This window comes from Rutilus rutilus (assembly GCF_951802725.1).
Source record: "Rutilus rutilus genome assembly, chromosome: 7".
In the NCBI taxonomy this organism is placed as follows: Eukaryota; Metazoa; Chordata; class Actinopteri; order Cypriniformes; family Leuciscidae; genus Rutilus; species Rutilus rutilus.
In genome coordinates this window covers 6,409,900-6,428,911 of record NC_140221.1, presented here as the reverse complement: position 1 = coordinate 6,428,911, position 19,012 = coordinate 6,409,900, and the positions used below count along the sequence as shown (strand labels likewise).

General features: G+C 38.1%; 1 protein-coding gene across 1 annotated transcript in view; it reads left to right on the top strand.

The window, feature by feature from the left end:
• lhfpl7 (LHFPL tetraspan subfamily member 7) overlaps window positions 1-19,005 on the top strand; it is a 149,426-nt gene extending 130,421 nt beyond the window's left edge. Inside the window, exon 3 of the mRNA XM_084412826.1 lies at window positions 16,727-19,005. Coding sequence (XP_084268952.1) covers window positions 16,727-16,953 — 227 coding nt within the window. The 3' untranslated portion in view covers window positions 16,954-19,005. The remainder of the gene's footprint in view (window positions 1-16,726) is intronic.
• The last annotated feature ends 7 nt before the right edge of the window (window positions 19,006-19,012 follow it).

The window sequence follows — 19,012 nt, the reverse complement described above, 5'->3', positions numbered from 1 at the left end:
AGATTTGCTGTACTTCAGTGTCTGTTTAGATAGAAACCGCCAATATTTTATTTTCGCAGCATTTATGCTGTTTTTTAATCATATTCAGTCATACGCACAGAGAGAGCTCTGAATATCAGCCGAGTCTGTAGTGTAATGTAATATTGGACATATGAAGGTCTCTTTCTCAGACTGATAGAGAGACAGGTGGAGAGAGAGTGAAGGGTCAGATGGACGCCTGCACAGAGAAATGGAAATAGCTCCTGGTCCACCGCCAATGAATAGCAATTTCCAAGAGATGTGTGCTTTCCTTCTGTCACCTCTCCTCCTCATATTATTGAGACTTACTCTTGGAAATGACTTACAGGATGATGAAAGTTGTGTAGTGCAGTGGGATTCAAAAAGTCTGGAACCATTAGTGAAATTTGCATTTGCATCTTAAAGGAGAACTCCGGTCAATTTTAACATTGAGCTCATTTTTTTGTACATTTGGAGTGCTGTCAATACAGAGAACAACGACAAAAATCGGTGTTGCCTACACCGAGTTATTCTATTTTTAAAATTTGCACCCTATTGACTTCAATGGGGCAAGTAGTAAGCCTGCTTTTTAGCCTCTTAACATCCTTTAAGTGTCATTACAAGTGCACAGAAAATGTGAGTGATTCCTTCCGAGTGAACACGAGTGGATCTGACTGCAGTAGATGTGAAAGATATTAATAAAAATGAAGTTAATTCAGCCAGCGCTCATACCTTTGTTTACATCCTGTTTTCGGTGGAAGGCCATAGTAATCGATTGTCGAGTTCACGCGCATAGGTTTAGTACCTATGATCACGCGCGTGAACTCGACAATCGATGGCGGTAATGCACTATGTTTGCAAGCTGCCAAAATCTATCGAAGAAGAAGAAGAAGAAGGCACTGAACCTAGGAATACCAAAACAATGGCAGAGAAAGAGCAATCTAAATTTACAGTACCGGCATATGCAGTTAGTGAAGGCAAACCAGGCAAAAAAATGCCCCTTCCCCTCCGCTTGTCTCAGGTAAATAATGCGTCCTCTAGCTCAGCGGTCGGAGTCGCGCGTTCATGTGTTTTGGGGACGTGGCTTTGGAAGAAGCACAGAAATGAGGGGGTGGAGTGAATGGAAATAATGAGATGTCTTTAAAACAGTCGTGAGAGGTCTACAGACACTCGATTTTGATACTTTCTTTTTCAGAGTACTTACATTTTAATTATGTATTGATATGTACATAAAGTTTAAACAAATTTGAAAAATAAATTTTTTAGACCATTTCTACCTACCCTGCCTTTAAGTTACTGTCTAAATTTTTAAATGTACAGTATGTAACTTTTGGCCCCCTTTTAGCATTTAAAAATCGAAACTGCATAAATTTTGCTGAAGAACATTGTTTTGGTTGTGCTTCGGCTCTGCGTGACTGTACGGATGAATGTGTTTTCTTAGATTATCCTACTGCTCAAAACCTTCACTACTTGGTTTAAGAGATATAGGGCCCTATCTTGCACCCAGCGCAATTGACTTTGTACACCGACGCATGTATCGTTCCTATTTTGCACCCGCGCACAGCGGACTTTTCCCTCCACAGACGCACGTCAGTTAACTAAGAAATACACTTGCGCTCCCCGGGGGCGGTTCAGCGCAAAGAGGAGGCGTGTTCCAGCGCAAACGTTCCCTGATGCAATTTTACAGGTTTAGAAAACAATTCCGCCACTGACCGGAAAAAAACTAGTTTAAAGTCAGTGGCGCGTTGCGCATGTTATTATATGCTATTTTAAGAGCGCATAATCAATGTAGCGTGTGCACAACGCGCATACACTTTGATTCTCTCATCTATAAAGAAGCAGCAGTTTTCATTTTTGCAAATCATACATTATTACGATAGATAGAATAAGATAGATAGATAGATAGATAGATAGATAGATAGATAGATAGATAGATAGATAGACAGTTAATTATAAAAGCATACATCTAGCTTACACATTTACCCAAATTATCATACGCCTGTTTAACTGAAGTTAATTTGGGTGGGTTTCTCCCATCCCCAATGTCACTTCTCTGTGTTTTACGGCCCTGACAAGAACGTCGGTCTCCTCGGCTGTGAACCGCTCCTGTCGTGCGCCTGGCAAATCCGCCGTTATAATAGGAATCCGCTGTAGAACAAGCGCGCCTGCTCTTAAAGGGAATGTGAGATGACGCTCTGATTGGTTTATTTCATGTTACGCCCAAACCACACCTATGAATAATGAAGCTACTTCAGACCAACCCATTTTAGATTTGCATCGGGCGCAAGAGTCATTTATCCCGCCGGTATAATAGCAACAGCGCCCAAGACCCGCCCACAAAGTTGTGTTTTGCGCTTGATACTTGCGTTTCAGATCGTTAAAATAGGGCCCTTAACCTGTTTAGATGGAAAGGATCTCAAGCTGACTAGATGAAGACGTTATTGTAGCTTTACATTAGTAGACGGTATTTCCTTTAAAATAAATAACAATAAACATAATAAATTACATCGTAAAATGTCCTTTTGTTTCTTGCTTTTTTTATTATTCCCAAAACTTTAAAGTCGGCATGAAATGGAAATTCACTTCGTCCATTTTTTAAATGCATATTATTGATCTTACTGTGAATTCATCCATGAATGCTCGTAATTTTTAATCAAAATGTCAACTTGTACTTCAAGAGACTCCTCTCTGGTGATGTATGCAGGATTCTCCAGTCATTTTGTATGCTTAAACTCCTACTCGTTCTTAAATCTGAATTTAAGCTTTCATTATTATCTGCCTCCATCCAATCAACAACCAGTGGATAGAACCAAGTTCCTTCCTTACAGTTTTCCCCTTTTTCATTAATCCTTTTCACTTGGATGTACATCACAATATCGAAGAAAAGATCTTTAATTACTTCCGTTACATCACTACTTTAAAATTGAAAAGATTTTTTGTTTTAAATCCCAGATTTTCACTATAGTCACATTATTGTGTATGCCACTGTATGTGTGTTTGAGGAAGGTTTAGGGGCACTAAAAAGCATACTTTCACATATTTGGTAAATTTAACGATAACGGGGGCGAGTTTGCAAATGCTACTTATTTAAAAGTAATTATTGATGTGCTCTGAGATTAATTCTGATTATTAGCTGCAAAAGTTTCTGATAAAAAATAAGAGATCAAAAAAAGCATTAAAAATGGTGCGGTATGGTTGAACGCCTGTCCTTTTGTGCTCTTTCCTGCATTTTGCATCAATAAAAGAGAGAAAAAGAGATACAACAAAGAGTTTAAGCGAAAAGGCAAAAACAAAAGCAAGAACAGCTTCAGAAAAAGTGGTTTTGATCTACTGCAGCGTCGTGGAGGCGTAATTAAACAATATTTCTGGGCTTTGGTGGAGCCGCTCAGCATATGCCGTATGTCACCTCGCTTCATCATTGACAAGCACACCAGCCTCAGCAAATAAACCAGAGCAGGGCCGGCAAATAAAGATTTATTAGACTTTTATATATTTATACCTTTTCTCGTGGTTTTATTCCACCCCATTAAATATATTTACATGGAAAACAGACACTAAATATAAGGCTACATCTTCTGCACTCATGACAGTTTCGCATGAGCTATGGCTCTTTTGTTACCGTGGTAACTAGAGCAAATACTGGGCATTAATTGTTGTTTTTCAGTTGTTAAACATGGTTGTGTATTAAATGGACTTATTATGGCACAGCCATATAAGTTTGGGGCTAATAACCTGGAATATTTACTAAATTTGAAGGATAGAAGCTTGCACACACCACCAGGAAGAAGAGAACAAAAGACAGCTGATGACTACAGTATGAGGGCGAATACTCTCATAGACACACACACAGTCACAATAGACCCATTTCCTTCTTGTCTGTTTAGTATGTTTATGTAAGTGTGTGTGTGTGTGTGTGGGTGCCTGTTGGCTTCAAAGCAAGTTCATAGTGCAGAACAGATAAGCACAGCAACATTCGTCCTTGTATTTAGACGGTCTTTTCCTCTTTCCTTCCCTTCTCCTGCTCCACTGTATTGTCTAAATCGCTCTCTCTCTCTCTCTCTCTCTGTGCTTGGATGTAGATTGTTAAGACAGTATTGCCACCAAATTTGATTTCAATCTGACCAAAACAGATTTAAGTGTGGGGGACAAAATGTCCCCACAAAGATGGCAATATCCAAAATCCTTGTCCTTGTTGGGACTTTTTTGGTCCCCATGAGGAAAACAGCTTATATAAATTATACACAATTATGTTTTTTGAAAATGTAGAAAGTTTTGTGATGGGGAGGTTTAGGTGTTAGAGTTAGTGTAAGGTGATAGAATATACAGTTTGTACAGTATAAAAATCATTATGTCTATGGAAAATCCCCATAAAACATGAAAACCCAATGTGTGTGTGTGTGTGTGTGTGTGTGTGTGTGCTGTTTGGAGAATAGTGGTGCCAGTAATCATGCAGAGATAGTGATCTCGAGCTGATTAAGCCTGTTACGACAAGCTAGACAGACATTGTGATTGTGAGCATCTTTCTGTCTCTCTTCCTTCAAATGTAACTCAATCCAGTCCTGTGCTCCTCCCAACACTAACCAAATCACAACATCCCACTCTTTGTGTTAATTCATTTTGAGCAGTGTTTTGAAGGAGCAGAGATGAGCAGAGATGCAGAGCAGCTGTAATGAAGTCATGATGCAGGGTCTGAGAGGACTCCAGGATAGCCCGACTCGATCTGGGTGGCGTTCACTGCTGTCTAATTAACTATAAATGCATTAGGGAGCAGTTAGACTGCCTGCCAACAGCTCAGAGACAGGCCCCTAAATCAGCCCGTTGTTGGATATAGTGCTGAGTCACCAAGAGAATTATGGGTAATACAATTTTGCTAACCATTTATTTGTCTGGTCATAAGTTGTAGTGGCTCATGACTTCATAAAATGACAGTGGAGATTCATTTGGAAAGGCCTGTTACTAATCGACACACCTGTGCGAGACAGCTGCAGTGCAGAGAATATTAACACAATTACATATTTCAGCTAACAAACTCAAACAACTCACAACAGCTGCTCTTCACACTTCTTCAAATCATTCATTCATTTTTAAATCATTGATTTTTTGTGTGTGTGCGTGTGGTTCCACAGGTATAGCTTTATTAACAGTTCAAGTAAACTTTACTAAAATATATAGTAGCTCATACCTTGAAGTTTAAAAACAAGTAATGGGCGATTTGAGAGGTACATTTTAAAATGAGAAATAACGTGAGATATAAAGTCACACTGTGACATGAAGTGAACCCTGAGATATTGAGTCTTTATAGTGAATTATAAAGTCAGAGTTATATGTTAAATAAATGTATAAACTATATATAGTCAAAAGTCAAAATTCTGAGTAAATACAGTATATGGTTCCATCATTAATGAATAACTACACAGGAACAAATGAGTAACGCAATATTAACATTCTAGTAACTACTATTAACTAACAAGAAACTCTGATTAATGGATTAGTAAGTAATAGCACAGTAATAGCAGGTAGTTCACTATTACACTCTAATTTATAGTAAAATTAAATTAAATTGAACTGAATAATCCTTACATATTATTCATATTATGAATTAAGAATTTTAAATGAGTTAAAAATAGAGCTTAATAAAACATTTTGTACAAATCTTAATGGAACAAGGGAATGGACCATTTTGGTTTATGTGATTCATATTCATAAATTTAAAAAATAAATGAAAAAATGTTTAAATTTATGAATACGAATCACATAAAGGGAAATGGTCCAAAATGGTCCATATTAAATTTTTTTTTTATTAAGCTCTTAATTCTTAATTCATAATATGTAAGGATTATTTAATTCAATTTGATGGAATTTTACAATACAATTGAAATTCATAAATTGCAAAAAAAAAAAAAAGGTATAACTTTTTTTTTTCTGAGTGTAGCCAATCAATAAATATTATTATTTTCATACCTCCCAGAGGACCGATATGAACTATACAGGTTCATAATTAATGCAAATAATGCATAATATATAATCCATTCTAAAGTGAAGATCGAGGTAACCCACTAGTAATGACTCAAGTATTACCAAATCCTTCAGAACTCATTATTTGGAACAGTATTCTAAAGTGAAAAGCATGATAACTCCATAGTAATGACTGAAGTCATTAGGCGCGTTTCCATTAAAGATTTGCGCAAAACTTTTGCGATTTTTTTTCTAAATATCGACAAAAAACTATTGCGAAATGACGGCGTTTCCATTTACCGATGTTATGCGACTAAAACGTCATTTTTTTCTCTCGCGATAAGTCATTCCAAAAATCATGGCAACGGACGCTGGTAAGTTTATATATATATATAATATAGCCTATCACAGCCACGTACCGCACTAGACGTTATTATTATTAATGGAAGTAAACGTAGGCGTGTTATCCAAGCATTAATGGCAAGGAAAGACCCTTATACTGTGAGCGGCACATATGAGGTGTTTCTGGGGTTTTCTCACTCATATCTGCTTCGAGATCTTGATTGTGGCATTTCTTTGAGGTTTAGAATCCAGTATTTCTGTCATTCTTTTGTCTTATATGAATTTAATAAAGAACTCTGTCTCGTGTTCTGTCCAAACACACCGCGTCATCTACGTCAGCTGACCTGTAAATGCAAAATGTAAAATATTCCTTTTTCGAATTGCCTGAAAAACCACCTCATGCGAGCGCAAAAACGTTTTTGCGATAAATGGGAGTTTTTGCGAAATTGATGTGTTTCCATTGAGCGTATTTTCAATTCGCAATTTCAATTTGCGCAATTTGAAGGGTAATGGAAACGCGGCTATTGTAAGCTTTTGAGGTTTTTGTACGATTTTGATAGTAATTGCTTTTGACAGATTTGATAACACACGAGTCATTACTAGTGGGTTATCATGACCTTCACTTTAGAATACAGCTGTTCAGGGGGTGAATTGAAACAAGAAATATCATGATTTTTAGTTGTTTTGTTCAATTTCAATGCTTGTTTTGCCTTCAATCATTTTAAGTCATCTTGAGGCCGCCTGGTTGAAAACCACTGAACTAGCAGCAATGTTTGCCAGAAGTTCATCACAGGGGTTTATCGGAAATCAATATTTGAATCACTGTTTTTCTAAGGATACCTGTGATGCAATTAATAAGTGTATTAACATAATTATATTCCATCATATTACTGTTTGTTTTCTCTTAAAACCTTCTATGAAAGGTGATGCAGTGCACAGTGAAAGAAGAGACACAAAAACGAGAAAGAGGAGGGAATGGGATCAGGAATATCATGAGTCTGATTCAAACGTGCATCTCCCGAGTGCTGCATATCCTTCAGACCTATAGTCTCTGATGCACACTGCATAACTTAACTGAATTTGCTCTTCATCTGAAGGCTTGACAGATTGGATTCAGAAGCTCAGATGGAGAGCGCTGGGCCGGCCGCGGAGTTGCTTGATAATTAAGTATCATTAGAGTCTCAGTCATTATTCTAGAGCTGCATTTACAGAGACAGGCCTGTGGGCTTCTGCTTCTGCTCATCTGTTTACTCTCTATATGAGTGTGTGTGTGTGTTTGAGAGCGTGAGCTTCAGAAGGAGTTTTTACTGTTTATACAGCCTCATTACTCATGAGGCTTTCAGATCATACTAGAGTAAAGAGATGTCTATAGTTATTATAATCTCAAGTGTAACTTTAAACTTAGAGCAAGTTTGAGTTGTTGTTTAATGTTTAGTGCAGGGCTTTCCAATCTTTTCTATCAGCTAAACTCTTGTGACTAGACCCACACAAAATCTGTGACTACAGAGCTCAACGCCTGTCGTTCGTATAGTATACGCCCCATATCTTTTGTGTTTGTTTATTCAATATTCAGGGGGCAGTTGCGTCCTAATGGTTAGAGAGTCAGACTGGTAACCTGAAGGTTGCGGGTTCGATTCTCAATAATACCGGCAACCTAACCCCCGTTTCGCCACAGCAAAACGGCTGCTCTGTGTGTGTGTGTGTGTGTGTGTGTGTGTGCACTATAGGTAACACAGAGGACAAATTCCAACTATTCTTGAAACAAGAATTTGATCATGTTTTCACTACAAAAGAAAGTTTAGTAATACAATTTGGTGACTTGTCAACTAACTTGGTCCACCAACAGACATTCTACTGACTGTAGTAACTTCCCAACTACATGTCAACTTATTCTACTAACCCTAACCTAGCAGTTTACTACAGTCTACTAATACTCTAATTAGTTGAGTTAGTTGACATGTAGTTGCAAAATGACTTATAGTTTGTAGAATGACCACAAAAATAAAGTGTTACCCACAATTGACCAAGTTTGAATCCATTCGACAGAATTGCATGGATTTCCCCCTCAAAATCAGTGCAGAAAATATAGTTTTGGTCCTATGACCTAAATTATTTTCTTAGAATTTTGGATGAAAAATTATAAACAGTACAAAAATCAAACAGAAATATTACTTAAAATATTAGGACTGTCTATGGATAAAAATAAATAATCACACAGATTTCTGTAATTAATCACACCTAATATTAATCTATTCACAATGAAGCTGTCACAGTTACCAGCTGGTGTGCCCAGGTTGACCACCAGAGGGCACTCCTTCTCTGACCTTTGCCACTCAGCCATGAACTTCAGTTCCCATAATCCTTTGCCTGGACTCATCACTAATTATTGCATTCACCTGTCTGTCGTTACATTGTATGTCTCACCCTCCATGTTCTCTCTGCCGTTTCTCATCGAGGTTTTGTAATTGTCACACGGCATTCCTGAGCACTCTCCCTTGTCTTTTGTTCTTCTGTGGATTGTTTGCAAGTGTTTTTGACTCTTTGCCTGGCATGACTACGATTCTGGCTGCGCTTGGATCTCACCTAGTCTCAGAGCTATCCGTGACAGAAGCGCTAAATGAATGTAGAAACAACATGAAGACAGATATTTATTTAATTCAATTCACAATTAATATTTATCATTTCAGCTGCAGTTCCACAATAGGTCCGCACACTTCTGGCCACATGCAACACAGTCTCACCCCCAAACGTCACATACTGACGCGTCTTGACCAAACGGCAATATACGACGAAAAGGGTACCCCTAAAACGTCCGTATGTGACTATTCGGGTTATGGGTAGGTTTAGGTATGCGTTAGGGTACCGCTAAGAGGCGCTGCTGGTGCGCTTATGTCTTCGTCTCATATGGACGTTTTAGGGGTACCCTTTTCGTCGTATATTGCCGTTTGGTCAAGACGCGTCAGTATGTGACGTTTTGGGGTGAGACCGGGCTGCCACATGCAGTTCACACTCGGTTGTCACGTGTCCACCATCATCCCTAAAGCACTATCATTCAAAGTGAAGGTGACACTGACCTCATCACGTCCAATGAACATGTCATAATGAATAGCAGCAGTGGAAACAGTGGAAACTCTCTGCTCTGGTCTGGTTCAAACCCTGTGAGACGTGTGCTATGAGAAGGGCAGGTTAGAATGTTATTACACTATTCACTGAATCTCATCATCAAATCATTTGTCACCAAAGCACATATTGCCAGTGGATTACAGCAGCGGCCACAGGTCGCATGTGTGTGTGGTTAGTCAACCCTGCCAAGCAAGAAATGAGGTTCTGGGGCTCAGTATTGCTTTAAGATGAAGAATGGGAATAGGACAGATAACATATGCCATATAACCTCTAACCTCTCCATACCAAACACAGCGCTTATATCAGACACTAAGCATAGTTTAAATTAAAGAGAAAATAGAATATGGTTGCATGATATACAGTGGGTACGGAAAGTATTCAGACCCCCTTACATTTTTCACTCTTTGTTATATTGCTGCCATTTGCTAAAATCATTTAAGTTCTTTTTTTTTTCCTCATTATTGAACACACAGCACCCCATAATGACAGAAAAACACAGAATTGTTGACATTTTTGCACATTTATTAAAAAAGAAAAACTGAAATATCACATGGTCCTAAGTATTCAGACCCTTTGCTCAGTATTTAGTAGAAGCACCCTTTTGATCTAATACAGCCATGAGTCTTTTTGGGAAAGATGCAACAAGTTTTTCACACCTGGATTTGGGTATCCTCTGCCATTCCCCCTTGCAGATCCTCTCCAGTTCTGTCAGGTTGGATGGTAAACGTTGGTGGACAGCCATTTCCAGGTCTCTCCAGAGATGCTCAATTGGGTTTAAGTCAGGGCTCTGGCTGGGCCATTCAAGAACAGTCACGGAGTTGTTGTGAAGCTACTCCTTCGTTATTTTAGCTGTGTGCTTAGGGTCATTGTCTTGTTGGAAGGTGAACATTCGGCCCAGTCTGAGGTCCAGAGCACTCTGGAGAAGGTTTTCGTCCAGGATATCCCTGTACTTGGCCGCATTCATCTTTCCCTCGATTGCAACCAGTCGTCCTGTCCCTGCAGCTGAAAAACACCCCCACAGCATGATGCTGCCACCACCATGCTTCACTGTTGAGACTGTATTGGACAGGTGATGAGCAGTGCCTGGTTTTCTCCACACATACCGCTTAGAATTAAGGCCAAAAAGTTCTATCTTGGTCTCATCAGACCAGAGAATCTTATTTATCACCATCTTGGAGTCCTTCAGGTGTGCTTTCATGTGTCTTGCACTGAGGAGAGGCTTCCGTCGGGTCATTCTGCCATAAAGCCCAGACTGGTGGATGGCTGCAGTGATGGTTGACTTACTACAACTTTCTCCCATCTCCCGGCTGCATCTCTGGAGCTCAGCCACAGTGATCTTTGGGTTCTTCTTTACCTCTCTCACCAAGGCTCTTCTCCCCCGATAGCTCAGTTTGGCCGGACGGCCAGCTCTAGGAAGGGTTCTGGTCGTCCCAAACGTCTTCCATTTAAGGATTATGGAGGCCACTGTGCTCTTAGGAACCTTAAGTGCAGCAGAATTTTTTTTGTAACCTTGGCCAGATCTGTGCCTTGCCACAATTCTGTCTCTGAGCTCTTCAGGCAGTTCCTTTGACCTCATGATTCTCATTTGCTCTGACATGCACTGTGAGCTGTAAGGTCTTATATAGACAGGTGTGTGGCTTTCCCAATCAAGTCCAATCAGTATAATCAAACACAGCTGGACTCAAATGAAGGTGTAGAACCAGAGAATGTCTAATATGGCGAGAAGTTTCACTCTCACTACACTTCCGGCTTCTGAACTGGTTGCAGTTCCACTCTGATTCCATATGAGGGCGCTCACAGGACGAGTGCAGAATGAATGGAGGTCAATGGCGGTATACCCCTCAAAATCCACTTTTCTCAGGATATAATTTTTTGTCTAGTAATTTGAATGTTGTATTCGAAAGGAGATGCAAAGAAATTACACATTGCTGGGTGTTAGATTTTTTAGAGTCACTTATTTGCTTTAAAAAAGTCTTTCAAAATGTCAATGACGTCAGAATGCTGACGTCATTAGCAGAATGCTAGCGTGTTATGGGCAACAACAACTCAACCTGTAAGAAATCAAAACGACATAAGTACTCGTTCATTCAACTTTCGACCTAAAACCCATGTTGAACTTGCAAAATCTACAATCACATCTGAGATTTCTCAACGGCAATCGGGTGAAAGAGACTAATTTAGCCGTCTAGCCCCATTGACTCCCATTCATTTTGCACTCATGGCGAGCGCCCCCAGTGGAACTCTGGTGGTACTACAACCAAAATTCGGTACAATAGGGCTTAATAGGGAGTGGACAGGCTCTCCGTAGACGGGCTCTGGTAGAACCATCTCAAGGATGATCAGAAGAAATGGACAGCACCTGAGTTAAATATATGAGTGTCACAGCAAAGGGTCTGAATACTTAGGACCATGTGATATTTCAGTTTTTCTTTTTTGGGTGCTGTGTGTACAATAATGAGGAAAAAAAAAAGAACTTAAATGATTTTAGCAAATGGCTGCAATATAACAAAGAGTGAAAATTTTAAGGGGGTCTGAATACTTTCCGTACCCACTGTATCATGACTTTAAAGGTCAGAGGAATATATATGTGTCTTGTTATGGCTACAATACTCACACTTGCAAAAATCAATCACTGATCAAAGATTGAATGGCGAGTTCACCCAAAAATGAAAATTCTGTCGTGATTTACTGACGCTCACCCTCCAGCCTGTGTGCTGATTTCACATTTTTTCATGTGATTTCCATTCTGCACAGTCATACTGCGGTGCCCACATTCAGTTACAACACATGTAAGAACCAATGGCGTTTGTTGTCAAACACATCTGTGTGCAGATTATCAGTAGGACATTTTAAAAAAAATCTGAATGTGGGGACAAATGAGATTTCAGAGCTTTTGTGGAAGAGAAAATTATTAGTGTTACATGATTACGGAGTCCTAACATCATTTTTTATCAGCTTGGCAGTTGGCACATTCAGGCGATTTATGCTGTTGCAACATGATAGGTGGGAATTATCTGGTTGACAAGATGATCAGCCAATCATAGGTGTCACCATTGGTGTCGCTGTTCAAATTTCTGTGTTCCTCAACATGACATCAGAAACCTTAGCAAATAATCCTTCCAACTGAATTGCCAGTTATTGCCAAATCTGCTATGAACTAACTCATTATTCATTTGTGAAGTAACTAATTACTGTAATTGAAGGGACTCTTAATTTTTTTATAATTTAATTATTTACTTTTGATTTAATTGCATTAAATACTGTTATTTAACATCAACATTTAATGTCTAATGTTTAAATATTTTTAATTTCTCCCTTTACATATTTTGGTCATTTCAAGAATAGTTTGTGCAAATATTATTTATTTGAAAGAATTAAAAGAGCAGTTTCACGTCTATCCTTGTATTGCTCAACTGGTTGATATGGGATTTAGAATGTAATTACTGAGTAATGCAATACTTTTTAGAGAGAGTAATTTGTACAGTAATCTAATTACACTGTTGAGGATGTAATTATTAGCTAGTAATTAATTACCGTAATTTTGGAGTAACTTACCCAACACTGCGCCTGAGTTTAAATCACACTGGGGCAAAATTGTGATGAGGAAAAAAACTTGCATCGATCGGTGTATAAGTCGCATTTTATTATTTTATTAACGAAATATGTAAAATAGCAACGCCTAACATAATTTACAGTGGTGTTAGTTTACATAAACAACATTTATTATAAATGCCAAGCCTAAATGAATTGATGAAATGAAAGTGAAAGTGAAAGTGTGCACGGAGATGATCATCTCCTTTAGTCATTTCATTAAATGTGAAGTAACCTATAGTTTCTGCAACACTAGTGGCACCTGTGCTAGGACTGATTTGTTTTTCACGTGTATTTGTGTGAGTTTTGCGTGCTTTACGTTATTAGCATTATATAAGTCGCAGAGGCAGAATATAAGTCGAATCATGTGTCAGATGATACAAAACACAACTTATAGTCTGGAAAATACAGTGTAAATGCTTGGACCTATTTAAATGTTAATTTAATATTTTTTATTTAATTGTTATTACCAAAAAGTCAGTTTGTAAAAACAAGCACAAAACAATGTGTTTAGAAAAGCAGTTAAAATGGAAGTCTTTAGTGCAACTGTAACACTTGACTTCCATTTTAAGTGCTTTTCTGTCAATATATTGTTTTGTATCATTATACAATCTGATATACTGTATTATTTTATGTATGAGTTAATTATTTCCTATCGCAGTCGACAGTATGCTGTCAATAGAGCTTAACTAGTATTTAACCTGTATTATTCCTTTGAAGCATGTCTTTGGTATTGAAGTGTGTTCTTTTTCAAGCAAACTCTGCCTCTTTTAGCTTTATGTACTCGTTGACCCTGAATCTAAATATGGCCACTATTAAGTGGTTACCTTATACGTCATTTGTGAATCAAAGCCACATGTCAAAACAAATGACCAAGTACACTTTGTAACACTGTGCAATCTGAGAATCAAGACTATGTGGACTTTAAAGCTAAGGACAGACCGCAGTTCAGTGTCTGATAAGGTGCATTTTTGTAGTCCCACAGCTGTCCCATTCTCCTACACACACACACACACACACACATGTTGTGTTTTATGGAGATTTTCCATAGACATACAGTAGCGATTTTCATACTGTATATTCTATCCCCTTACACTAACCCTATAACCCTCCCCATCACAAAACTTTCTACATTTTACTTTTTCAAAAAACATCACTTTTAGTGTGATTTATAAGCTGTTTTCCTCATAGGGACCAAAAAATGTCCCCACAGGGACAAGGATTTCAGATATTGCCATCTTTGTGGGGACATTTTGTCCCCATAATGTAGGGTTTACCAGGCCACACACACACACACACACATGCGGGCTCAAGCTTTTATCTGATCCAGACTGCAATTGGCCCTGAGATTTGCAAGCCTCTGCAGCGAAGCTCTTGTTGATTTGACCCGCTTTAATTAAACTCCATACAGTTGCTCCATCTGTATGTGTGTCTTTCATTGAAGATTTCCTTTAAAATGAAATTCTATTGAATAGCTTGTTGAGACTCATTGAACGCCCTGTCCTGCGAGTGTACACATCCACTGATAGCAGTGATTTTCCTGTGCCGGAGAGGCCGTGTTTGACTGCGTGTTTGTGTGGATACAGTCTAGAGAAGCTAGAGAAGGACAGTGTGATGTCATTAGCAGAGCAGCTTTGAGATGTCAGGCTCCCGCTGATAAACACAAGCACAGCTGGATCTGAGGACATTCAGCTGAAGGAAAGCACTGTTCTTAGTGCGCTAGCAGGGATGAGAGAGGCTTCTGGCTGTTTTTGTGTGGAGGGCCTGAAGAGGGATAATAGATAGATGAATTAAGATGTTCTGCACCCCTGGGCGAAAATAGCCATCAAGTCATTTACCGGTTATGCAGTATGTTCGGGATAACCCGGGGTTTCATGGGATATTTGCGATGATTAAACTGATCTCAGATGCTGATTGGTCAATACAGTCGTGCTAAAATACTCACTATAGAAACACCTGTTCATCACATCACTGCAGCAACAATTGAATAACATTCTGTTACTGTTTACATGTCAGGTCAAATATTTTACAGTATTCATAATTTTTCATATCTTAAAATGCACTGCCATTCAAAAGTTTGGTAAGATTTTTTAATATTTCAAGAAAAAAAGGTATCTTGTGCTCACCGAGGCAGCATTTATGTGATCAAAAAACAGTCAAGCAGTAATATTGTGAAATATTTTTTACAATTTAAAATAACTGTTTTATATTTTAATACATTTGAAAATGTAATTTATTCCTGTGATGCAAAGCTGAATTTTCAGCATCATTACTCCAGTCTTCAGTGTCACACGATCCTTCAGAAATCATTCTAATATGCTGATTTGATGCTCAAGATTATTTATTTTTTACATTATCCACGTTGAAAACAGTTGTGCTGTTAAATATTTTTGTGGAAACTGTGATGCATTTTTTTTTTTTTCAGGATTCTAACAATGTAAACTTGTCACTTTTGATCAAATAAATGCATAAATGCTAAATAAAAGTACAAATATTTTCTCAATATGTTTATGTAATTAAATAGTATTTAACACATAGTAAATATTATTGATAAATAGTATTTAAATGTATTTATATTGTCATCCAGCTTTAAACATTTTATAATGGTTGTTGTGACTATAATTCAATCAAATTCAAGACGCGTGTACTCAGCCAACATAGTAATGGATGGCCTGATTCAATAGATATTTGACAGCAAATGATTTTAACACTGGGAATGTCTGAGAAAATGGATCACCTAGAAACTCTCCTAATGGCTTTCCTCAGTCACCGTACACCACTCAAACTCATGGACTGTCAGTCATCATCCAATGAATTTTGATTTCAGACATATATGGGCTGATGGTTTTGTGTATGTTTGATATTTCCATCATGGCAAAATTGCAAACAGTATTGCGGGCCTTTCTTTCATTAATGCTCTGTTCATTGGACAGACGCAGCTCTACTGCCACCCTGAGCACTGTTGTTGATACTACAATATCTAGAATGTAAGTTTTCTGACCAGTCAGAAGTATTTTAAGGAGGTATTGAGGGCAAAACATTTGTTTACAGCAAGAAAAAAAAGCCCACAGGATTTATAAACATTAAATGTAAATTTGTGTCATAAAATATATCATGTTTGATAAAAGGTAGGCCTACTTCTCTATTCAGGAAGTGCTTCATGAATTTTTTTGATTTTTATTAATTATTTTCTTCAGTATTTTAATTAATTCATATGATTAATGTTTTATTTATTTATTAATTGTTTAAAATAAACTTTTGATAAAAGTGTACGACTAACCAACTACTTTTTTTTTAATAATTTTCTGTGGGGTCTAAAATATAACTTTTCTTTTAATTGTTCGTCTAACCAGTTTAATAAAGCTTAGGACCCTTTTAAGCAATGTCATGGAACGTGTTTTATTGTCTGACTTAGACTGAATCTCATTTTCAGTAGACTGCACTTTCATTGTTTTGTTAAGCCACACATTTATTTACTTATTTTGTATTTGTTTGTATTAAGTAGATTTTGTCTTGTTTTGCTTTGTTTTTCTTCATTGTAATATTGTCCTGAAACTCATAAAGGTTTTTTTTTTTTTTTAAATGTTGCTTGCATTCAAATTGAACACCATGTTTTATAATTGTCCTGTGGTATTATTTACACCCATTGTACTGCTTTCCCACGGTGTCCATAATACACCAATAATTGATTTGCTTCCTCTCTGTGTCTCTGTTCTAGTGGTCATTATGGCATCTGGTTTACTGGTTTACCCCTTCGGTCTGAACTCCAGCCTGGTCAAGTCTTTCTGCGGAGACTCGGACATCTACTACGCCGGCGAGTGTCAGATAGGATGGGGCTACATGCTGGCTATCGTAGGTGTCATGCTCACACTCTTCCTGCCCTTTTTCGCCAAGTACGCCCCCAAGGAGCATCTGTCACCCACCCCCTTGCCCACCCTGTTATAGAGCTTTAAAGACCACCGCCTACAACATTCAACCTGCTCTGCCATCATTGCTATAATTCACACAACAATCTGAGGATGGACAGAGTCTCCGCATCATTCGCCATGGTTGGTGGTAATGATGCCATCGAGACGAGCAGAACTCAAGAGCCCTCATCCCCTCTATTCGTCTTGTTTTTTTTGTGCTGGCGTCTTCCCATATTCAATAAGGTCCTTTCCCCCCTACACAATCAACCTCCCAAGTGAAAAACTCATTTAAAAAGGATTAAATGGATTTTGGTTTTTCTTTCTAAATTGTTTGTCTGTTTTTGAAGACCTCTATGGACTAACTGCTGAGAATCACGGATAATGGACCATGGTGCAAATTTCGAGATTTTGTTTGCAAGGATCAAAACCAAAAATAGCGAATTAAATGAAAATTGAGTAACGTTTTTCCAATAACTTTTTACTGAGACTTGTCAGCATGCCATGAAAGGGGAAAAAATGACAGCCCCTTCTTAAACGGGCTTATTTAGGGCTTCTGCTAGTGGATCAACGGATTCAGAGGAACAGTTTCATTGAGAGAAACTCAGTTGGAAAGTTTTGCATTATCCAGTTTCTAACACCTGAAAGTACCTATTCAAGGACCAACACTGTGGCTTAAGTGAACTCAAAACCTTTTTTTTATTCTCCGTACGAGTCTCAAATTCACACTGTATTTTTCTTCACTTTGTTTCTCATAACCCTGTGAGAGCCATCAAGGAACTGTATATATAGTACGGACAAGGCCGTTGCCTCAAACTGCCATGGATGGATCGGAAGCATGGACTTTTCTCAACAACTGTATGTGAAAGTTAAATGATCCCACATGTAAAACCTTGCTTTTTTTCCCCCCAAACTGGGTGAACAGGAAATGTTGTGAAGCCTCCTTTCGCTGTAACACATACTAGTACTGAATTATTCAGGATTACACAAATCAGGAGCAAGGCCGTTCTTAACTTAAAGTTGGGCTTAGTTAACACTGAGACACTATGTTCTGGAAAACACCAACTTCTAACCAACTTGTGCCTTTTGACCATTGCTAATGCTAAGACTTAAGTACCTTTCATCAGGAAATCTACTTCTAAAACATTTTGTAAATGCTTTCTTGTTGGATTAACATTGTGTGATTATTTCTGTATGTCTCCATCTTTCAATGATGATTAGTTTTGGTCGAAAGTCTTTAATGATGGAGCTTCTTGCCAAGACGATGATGTTTTGAGAGGGTTTCAAGCAAAGAACAGTGATGAAAGCTAAATTAGCAAGTCATTAAACAAGACAGGAAAAAAACATTTCAGTCCTGGTTTGTCATGACAGATTTATGCATCACTTTAAGAAATTTAAACGATCAAATTAATCTAATGTGCTAATGCATTTACTCTTGGCACAGCAATACAGTGAAGCTAAAGCTTCTACTTGGATCATTCCATATTGCACTTGGCTCACTTTTGCTGTTGTGTTGATTCATTTGTGTGTTATGTGTTCAGACTGGCTGATAACATTGGCACTCAACTGCCCTCTTGGTAGATTTAACTCTGACTTCTATTATGATATATATGAGCATACAGCCAAGAAAAAAATAGTACGTGTGTACCTTTAACTGTTAACGGTAAGCTGTAGCTCAGAGGACAGAGCACAACTTTAAACTGGCATCAGATGTCAAACATAGCAGGCCCTTTTAATGTGTACACTGGCGTCCTCCGATTGCCTCGATGGTGTCGGCAACTTGCATTCCCGAGTTGTGTTTATGATCATGTATGTATGTGCAGTCTGATCACTGGTAGCTCTTAGAACTCGTAGATTAGTGCTGTGGGTTTCCCACAGATGTGATGTTTGGGTTGTAAATAATTCTGTAACATGACATCCTGATGGTTGGTTCCCTTTTGAAAGATATATTTTGAGATGTTACCTCATCAATGTGTTTGTTTAACCTTTGAAATCCTTAACGAATTGCTGTTATGTGTTTCTTCTTTGTAATAAATCATTTCATAAACTTAGCAAATTGAAGTCTTTTGAATGAAGACGACAATAAAGCTTTAAAAAAA